Source organism: Pieris rapae, chromosome 14, assembly GCF_905147795.1.
Source record: "Pieris rapae chromosome 14, ilPieRapa1.1, whole genome shotgun sequence".
In the NCBI taxonomy this organism is placed as follows: Eukaryota; Metazoa; Arthropoda; class Insecta; order Lepidoptera; family Pieridae; genus Pieris; species Pieris rapae.
This window is the reverse complement of record NC_059522.1, coordinates 2,998,039-3,007,496: the sequence shown is the minus strand read 5'-3', so window position 1 is coordinate 3,007,496 and position 9,458 is coordinate 2,998,039. Positions and strand designations below refer to the sequence as shown.

The 9,458-nt window shown below is 33.8% G+C and overlaps 1 protein-coding gene across 1 annotated transcript; it reads right to left on the bottom strand.

The window, feature by feature from the left end:
• Positions 1-222: 222 nt before the first annotated feature.
• Positions 223-7,459, bottom strand: LOC111004396 (neurogenic locus notch homolog protein 3). The gene is made up of 11 exons (XM_022275408.2): positions 7,375-7,459; positions 6,703-6,766; positions 5,021-5,233; positions 4,616-4,707; positions 3,653-3,734; positions 3,169-3,260; positions 2,491-2,655; positions 1,705-1,927; positions 1,427-1,560; positions 848-995; positions 223-490 (listed from the first exon to the last, which is right to left on the bottom strand). The coding sequence occupies exons 1-11, from the start codon at positions 7,420-7,422 to the stop codon at positions 300-302; spliced, it is 1,452 nt and encodes a 483-aa protein (XP_022131100.2). The 5' UTR covers positions 7,423-7,459; the 3' UTR covers positions 223-299.
• Positions 7,460-9,458: the final 1,999 nt, after the last annotated feature.

Sequence of the window (9,458 nt, the reverse complement as noted above, 5' to 3'; positions counted from 1 at the left end):
GTTTTTTGAATTAGTCATATGTTGTACCTACTTTCGTTTTTTGTTACCCAGTGCGTAGCCTGACGTAATAATATCAATATGCAAGTCATTTGCGAGGAAGAGCTTAAGTCAAGGTTGAGACGTGTATTGTTACATCTATAGAATCTAACATTCACTCAACTCAACTAACAAAGACAAAACAAATAAAAATATCCACATTCATAATGAAATAATAAGAACAAGTTCTAATAAAATTCATTTATTTGATCCTGCATTAAAGAGAAGTCGATTATTCAATAAAAGGGCAGTTATTGGCAAGATTAGTTTTGTTTATCGGCTTTCAGATTTTCTGTGGATGTTTCGAGTTTCGCTTCAGTTAAGTCAGCAGCTAGGGTTGGCACTTGAGGCAACTCTTCGGTGAAGTTTCCATTACGTTTGTATCTGTAGTAACGGGTTGACACGGCTTCGGAGTGACTTTGGTAACAGTTCACTAGGGCATCACCGTGATGATCTATTGATGATGATAGTATATTTATTTATTAATTTTTAAAGAAATAAATTTTGGCGTGACAACATCGTATAAGTTCTTTGGAGCCGACTGCACGCACAAAAAAACATGACGCATGCGCCGTTACCTCTCTCTGAGGCGTTCCATTTAAGGCTTGAAGTGCAAAAGAGAGCGCGGAACGATGGACAAAGAAGCAATCCATGTTTGTGTTCCATTTCAAGAAATTACCAATTCTACGATCGGCAATTATTCAAATTTTAAAACATTGGATTAGTAATTGACATATATAGCATATATAGCAACCTGAAATAAATTGTTTATTTTTTATCATAGGTTTGTCAATTATAACCAACAGCTCACCTCCAGGACAGGTACAGACAGCAATGTGACGTCTGGCCATACAAACGGCGCCAGAGCCGCACTGCGTATTGCCAAGGCACGGGTCGACGCACTCGTAGCCCACACACGCCAAATGGTCGGCACATTGAGAGTCTAACTCGCATTCACCCTGAAAAAAAAATTACATCGATCTGCCACTGCATATAATGACGTAGTAGACTTGAATAAGAATCACAGTTGATGCTCAGAATTTCAATTGGTAACTGACCCATACATTTAACTATGATCTAAAAAACTGTAAACGTGTCCACATTTTATAACTCTCGTGTCAAGTCAAACTCAAACTCAAACAATATCTTGTTAAGCTGTCCTATACTGATACAGAAAACATTCTTATTGTACAAAAATAGTATATAGGTATAAATTTGAGTAAAATTAATTAATTTAATAACGCAATTTAACAACACAGGGAATCCTAGTGTGGGGGCCAGTGCACTCTACTTTATAGAAACATTAATGTATTTTGTGTCTAATAAAGTTCTTTCTTTCTTTCTTTCTTTCAAGTAGACACGGGAAGTGTGTGTTTTAATATATATTTACCTTTTCACAAGAGACAAGCGCGTTACCGCGGTATCCAGTAGGGCAAGTACAGACGGGCCGCTCAGCGCCAGTACGATCGTGACCTGGTGTACATTTGGCATTTGCACCGCAAGGGTTGGGCTCGCAAAGATCGCCTAGAATTAACGTAGATTTTACTATTTGAATGACTAATACTAATATAACTAATAATCTTACTAGACTTATTATTAAATCTCTTAAATAATGTATTTTTGCATTACCAAAAAAATACAGAAAAATGAAGTTATATTATTACTTACGTGCTTCGAAGGGCCTGCAGAATGTGAAGGGATCTCCGGTCATAGTCTTAGGGCACGAACACACGGGCGTAACACCGCGTAAGTTACAATCTGCGTTCACACCGCACGCGTTCGTGCACGGGTTGATGCATGCGTTGTAAACACAGGCTGGTTTGTAACTGGGACATTCGCTGTCTGATGTACATTCCGCTGAGCAGATTCTGTACGGGTCACCGTGGTAGCCCTGGACGAATTATTTTATGTTTAATTAATTAATTTAATTAATGATTAGGGTGGCAATGGGTGGCCTTTCAGTGACAAGCGATCTCTTCCAGGCTTCGTATGAAAAAAGAATTACTAATGGGAAAGTGCAAGAACTGCATAATTAAATTAATAGAAATAAAATAACATGTTATTACCAAATTAGAAAATTATGATTAAGAATTGTTTTTTAAAACAAGTACTATTTGTTATATAATAAAAGCGAAAGGTATGTTTATAACGAATTCATTTCAATTGATTCATAAGAATGCTAAGTTATTCCTAAGTAATTGATAATAAATGTATTTATTTATAAATGTGCCGCAATTCAAACAGGGATAGGTCTTATATACAACACTGGTAAATAAAAAAAGTATATCTTAAAAAGATAAAAAAATCGATATCCTATATATCGAATATGTTAAAATATGTTTTTAATCTATAATCAAATTTAATTATTGGTTTGCAGAAACTTCATCTTTCTTCGTTTTTACCGGCAGTTGTTTAACTTGTCTCTCATACATTAAACAGTACGTATAAACTCACTCTTGGACACTTGCAGATAGCGCGATGGGCGGACACAGTCTCACAGTCGGCGTTGACTCCACAATCGCTGCATGGGCTGACACATTTGAAGTCGCGACACGATTGTTGCGCGTTACAGTCGCTGTCTGAGTCGCACTCGTGTCGGCAGCCTGCTAAGGGGCTACCCTGTATGTATTTTTTTTTTATTAGTACAAGGTCGCAATAATGATTTCCTCGGCTTTTAAAAAATCGGTTAATAAATATTTAGGTACATTATTCCATAAAAATAATAAGTTTTATGTTGGCGCCTGGTTCCGGGTTCTTTCCACGCGTTACGAATAAATATCGCAATACAGCGAGAAAATGCTGCCAGCATTTTATACACGGGCAGTGTATAAAATGCTGGCAGCAGAAACCAAACTTATTAATTCGTTTATTTTTTATTTATTAATTTAAAATTATTATTATTACTATTTAGGAATATTGTAAATACTGTATAAATACATATTTGTATTGGCAATAAATACATAATTATTTTAAGTTTAAGTTATTACAATAACATAATAACGAATCGTCAACTAGAGATGAATGGGCGACTCTGAGTAGGGCTGTTAAATTTAATTTCAGATCAAACGTTTTAAACATCTTTGTTAGTAGCTATTAAGTATCATTTAAAATGTAATGTATGTAGTTACGTACAAGGTATCCAGGAAGGCAGGTACATATGGCCTGGTTATTGGCGACGCGACAATTGGTGTTGGAACCGCACGGAGATGGGTGGCAGGCCTCCTCTGAAAATTTTAATAACGATAAAATCAGGAGCTACCTTTGGCCTTGATATACATGGTAAGGGCGGATTCATGGAGCCATAACTGTCATACTATTACTATTATTAAATAAATCCATAATGTTTTTATTTGCTAATGAAAAATGAGCAGGATGCTCACCTGATGTAAATGATACCGCATGGACACTCACATAGCCAGAAGGCTTGCAAGTGCGTTGCTGGCCTTTGTCTGATCTTGATTGAATGTTCTCCACTTTAAGTGCTAGGCACAATTACTTAGGTTTTATCAAGACATTATTCACGATGTTTTCTTCCTCTGTATAAAACATTCGTACTAGCAATCAAGGTTATGAACTACGCGCTAAAGTATAAGATTATAACGAAAATAATATATACCGGGATCAGCGATTCTGCAGGACGTAAAGGGGTTTCCAGTGTAACCAGCGGGACAGGAGCATACTGGCACGTGTTGACGAACCTAAAAAAAACATACCTATTCCGAAACTATCTGGATTGAGTATTTTTCATTTACGTTAGCGACTAAAGTACAAAATCTAATGGCTTGCAAGTTCAATATAAGACGCATTTAGGATGCTGTTGTGACTGCCGTGATGATCCGTGGGAGAAGAACGGCATCGGTTTTATCAGATCAGATAGCGAGATAGTAGGAACAGTATACTCACTCAACTCAGTACAGTAACAATTTACGTCTGAGTACAGTAATCTATTATTACTTTACCGAGTCGCAAATTGTTATAAACTCTAACAATTTGCGACTCGGTGCGTGCTTGTTGGCTCTAGGAGCGTATGCGTAGGCTTTATTTATTATTTCGTTGCATTACAGTATAACAATTAAACATATGCGGCCTTATCGATTTCTTAAAAAAAACTTGTCATAAGGTCGGCAAGAAGTGCAAAAATACATATTAGATATAAAACAACTAAATAGGAACAAATAATAAACTAAACTGATACACGATACATGAAAATAAAAAGTAAAAAGTGCAAATAAATTATGATAATTTATTTATGTGCACTTTTTACTTTTGGTACTAAAATTAGTTTGTAAGTTGTGCTAACTAAAACGGATCTGTGTCATCTAAAAGCATAAAAATCATAGTCGGATTTATATAATATATACTCGCTATATTACTCACTCGTCTCTTTCTGTCAAACTGAGCGGACCATGGGCTGTATAGAGACAACTACTTTGACAGCTTTAAACCGAAGTAATTGTACAGATTAAGTTTTAGTCAATATTATACAAAGTATTCATTTTATCTTATTTAGAAGAACAAGAAAACTTATTTGCTGTATATTAAATACATGATGTATTTAAGGGGCATGTATAAACCTTACCTCACAGTTAGCATGAGCACCACACGCCCCATCGCAAGGATTAATACAGTGTTGGTTGACACACGATTGGTGACCGCGACATTCACTATTATCTGTAAATCAAAGCAAGATTCGGCTATCTATGAATCTATTTCCACCACAGAGTATAAATGTAACACCTCGACGTCAGTAACTTGCTTTCGGGACAGTCAGATTCTCCGTTACATTGTTTCACAAATCGAGTTATGTAAAATGTAATTAATTCCTGTATTTGTACAATCAGTGCAGATCAGCACAGATCGCTGTTAACAATGTTGCTGAATGCTGTCTCCGACTCTATCGAAACCTTTGTAGGCTCGAAGAGTGAGCTAACAGTAAAAGACAATAAGTAAAAATGTATGAATTTTTGCAAATTAATAAACTTACCAACGCACTCAATCTTGACACACTGTGACAATGGGTCCCCTGAGTAGCCTGGGAGGCAAGCGCACACAGGCCGCACGCTTCCGTGTGTGCAATGTGCACCCACACCGCATGTGCTTGGTCCGCAACGTACTAAGTCGTCTGATATGGACCTGCCATGTTCATATAGATTGCGGCCAGTGTAGCCCCGAGGGTAGTAGTTGGAGTACCGTTGTGCTATACAATTAGAAATATAGTTCAGTTGACGCCGCTTAGGGTGGTTTTATTTTTGTGTATCAGAATAATATCGCTAGGTTAATACAGTACGGGAAAGCTGCATATTTTTTTGGCTCAGTAGTGACACTACTATAACCCTTCCCCTAGCCGTTAAAATTATATAACGCGGAACTTAACGGATTATTTAAAGCTTTCAGAAAATTACGTGTTTTACCGCTATGGACATTTGTCTCCTAATTAAGGTTTTTATATTTATTAATAGGAAAGATCCCAGTCCCTCTAAAAATAACGTACTTTCTGTACGTTCGTACGTACAAAAGTACTTTCTTTGGTTGCAGTGATGTTTTTAAAATGAAAGCCTAGAGGTAAATAATTTTACTAGAAAAAAAGAGTAATCAAGAATCCTTTTCCTCTTTTTCTAATTTAATCAACACCTTGAAAAGAATGAATCATATAAAAAATCCTATAGTTCGTATTTACTTAATCAGAATACATCATCGGTTAACAAAACAGGCTTTGACCTTGCAGACCATATATGACTCGCCCACATACGGACTTCTGTCCTTCTGAAGTTAAAAGCTCAAGTTTAATTAATGGATTAATAACATGATTTTAATTAGCTGTTTTGTTTATTGTATGTCAATATCTTTGAGTTCGTATATCTTAATAGAATAGAATAACGTTTCTACAAAATCATTCTTCGTAGTTTTAGTGTGTAATCACAATGAATAAATCTAGACAAAAATAACACACGTAATAAACAATGTTTAGTGATTAATTTTTTCTTATTTTGGTATAACAGGTATAATTGTACACGCTGAAGAGTATAAATTTCCATTTAAATAAATTAGGTGAGACTTAGATTAATTATTAAGCAGTCTAGCTATATCGGAATGTTCCATGATGTCTCACTGAAGAGACACTATAAAATAAAAAATATTAGGAACTAAAAATCAAAATTGGAAAATTCCAATCATTCATCTCTACCTACTATACTTTTTCTGTAACTAACATACACTTATTAGATTTATTTCGTCATCTACATTGGTATTAAATTCTATGAAAAACATGTTTAATGTTTGTTATATTGACTTATCGCATAGCCACGCGGAATCGGCCTACGTGATGTTTAAATTATGCAAATTCTAGGCGTTTATATTATTGTAAGAATACCATTAGAAAAAGCAAAGATTGCTAATGTACTTTAATAGCTTATTATCTTAAATTTAGAAATCATATTATATAATAATTTACTGTTTATAGATGCTGTCACGAGAATCTTACCTTAGGTAAGAATCAGTAACAAAACTTACCCGAAACTCTGTATCTCAATAGCCTGACTTTTAAGCGCTCAGTCTTGTTTTTTTATCCTATCGTAAGATTAACAACGGAACTAGAAATAGGTCTATGTCAAAAAGTATTGAATCGGCACATTATACTACGGTATACACAAAAATAAAATTACTTACCTTCAACTCCCCAAGCGAAGGCTAAAAGCACCAACGGTGCTATAAATAAACCTTTTCTTATCATCTGCAAAATCACAGAAGGAAATATATTATAAAATAATTTGCATGAAACTTCCCTAAATCCACATTAAATTTAAAATACATATAAAATTACGTGGGTCATCTGTTATAATTTTATTATTCCAATTTTAATATATATATATATAATGATGTATATATAGTTAATTGCAAATCATGTAATTAATTCCAAAACTAATAGATTTATGATACTTATAATGTTACTCTAGTGTGTATTTTAATATAGGCTTCGTAATTTCATCTTTAGGTCAAGGGCTAAGTTGATCGGTCAAGTGATTACATCGAGTTATGAAATTATATGTACTTTATAAAATTGGCAAACCAATATTTCTACTATATTGTACTACAATAAGAATATCTGGTATTTAATTAAATTAAAGAAATATTATACAGCAATTTTAGAGTATTATTTTATAGAATATTAAAGGATAAATATATATATATATACTAATACCGTAATAACTACTGTCAAAATTTAATTACGTTCAAACTTTTTTTGATGTTTGCACAAAACAATTGTAAAAAGTCACTTTACTTATCTGACACCAAATTTTAAATAATTTTGTATCGTATAAAATCTCACTGATCACTTACTCTGTTTGTCCGTGTTGCAATGAAGGAAAACACAACGCGATTCAACATATGTCTCCTATCCTTATACTCAAAAGCGCCCACGCAAAAAAATCGCATCACCACTTCCCGCCAAAATTTGACATAATATTTAATTTATTGCAATCATTTGAATTTTGATCTATATCCATGTATAATTTTCGACACGGAGCTTACGATCGTTTATTTTAAATTTATTTTCTTGGTAATTTTGCCTATAAACTCTAAATATTTTGTGATAAAAGTAGCAAATGAGCGTCAAACTAAATTAATGATGTAATTTAATTGTAAAACTGCTCTTTGGACGGTTTTACCGTTATTACTCATCAGAGAATTGTATTTTTTTTTATTATTCGTATGAAAAAAAAAATTGTGTATTTCTTCCATGGGTGTATACTTTTGTTTCAAAAGTTGGTCTAATCTAACCTTACTATGTACTTACTACTTGCTTTAAAAAATGATTGTTTATTCGTCGGTACAATAAAGTAATTTAAACATATTATATTTAATTAGTGAATAAATGATATGGCTATAGGTATAATATTTTTTTAATAATAATAAAAATAATACAACATACTATTAGCATCAACAATAGCATGAGATTTAAATATAGCAATATATTGTGCTGATATCCACGCAAAAAACAATATTAGAAAATTCCAATCATTCATCTCTACCAAAATGGGAAAGCTATTTAAATGGAAGACGTTCTAAATAATGATCTAAATATCAAAATTTACATACTATTAAGGAGCTTAGGATATAGTTCTCAGGTAGTAACTGATTCATACATCCCACGATCTGATTACGTAAGCTATTTTATCATTAATCAGCCTTGTTGTCCACCTGTTTTTATGCTCTTTTGGTATCGTCTAGGCCTTTTTTTACACTACTCGGCTAGGCCTACAAGCTTAAGCTTCCACTAAAGAAACGACCTTTGTCGCTAATCTTATTTTAAAGGACGCTCTCCCAAAAACTCAAGTCAGCACAAAACTGGGCGTTGACATATCAATATTAAGCTTAATTAGCCTTCAAGAAACTTGGTGTGCTCAGCAAGGCGAGACGGGCCACCGGTTGTACCTCTAAAAAGCGCAAATTCGGCACCATATTAGGTACTGTTCTCACACTGGGCGGATGCTCCTTAGCGATTCGAGCGACGATAAATCTGTAGTCTCTGAGCATCTTCTTGTGCACAATAATACCTGTAGCTGCGTTTCATCATCGGTCGTCAAATCAGAATATGTCGTTTACAATTAATGAGCGAGGCACTTTTCGCAATATGTGGAACCAGTTGCTCAAAGGTGAAGATGAACGTACTAATTGCTAATGACATACTAATATTTATGTATACTATAAACTTGTACTAATCGCTGTATTGTAAGTTTTCACAGTTCAGGTAAGCCCACTACTATAAAAAATGGAGTCCTAGCGCGTTGAGGCTTTTTAGGGAATTATCAAAAAGGTTAGTCGACATCACAGGAGAACGAAGAGCTGGCAGCTACCTCGCACTAAGAATTAGTCTAGCTATTCAAAGGGGGAACGCTGCCAGTATCTTCGGAACCTTGCCTAAAGGGACTCCTTTTAATAATATTTTTTAATAATTAACATTTAAGGTTCGTTTTTAGATATATTTTATATAAATAATAAGTTTTTATAATATATTTAAAAATATTTATTTTAATATTTGTCTCCTTGAAATACATCCTCACCCATATACTATCACTATTGACATATATCTACTTGTATAAATTAATTGTAATTTATTTTATAATAAACCTAAAATGGTCTACATAGTAACCCTGCAAAAAAAATAATAAGGCGTGATTTATGAAAAAGGCAATAATCGTTTAAACATTAATTATTAAAGATGCTCCGCCTACATGTTATTTCCTTTTTAATCTTTTATTTCTGTTTGAATAAAATTGGATATTTTTTATCAAAACACCCAAAAATTATGGGTATAAGTGACTTTAATCATTATCTATGGCAATATAGGTTTCTAAACGAGTTTAATCAATCAAAATTAGAGCCAATGAAAAGTTAGACAGTATGAGTAGTAGTAAACAGCT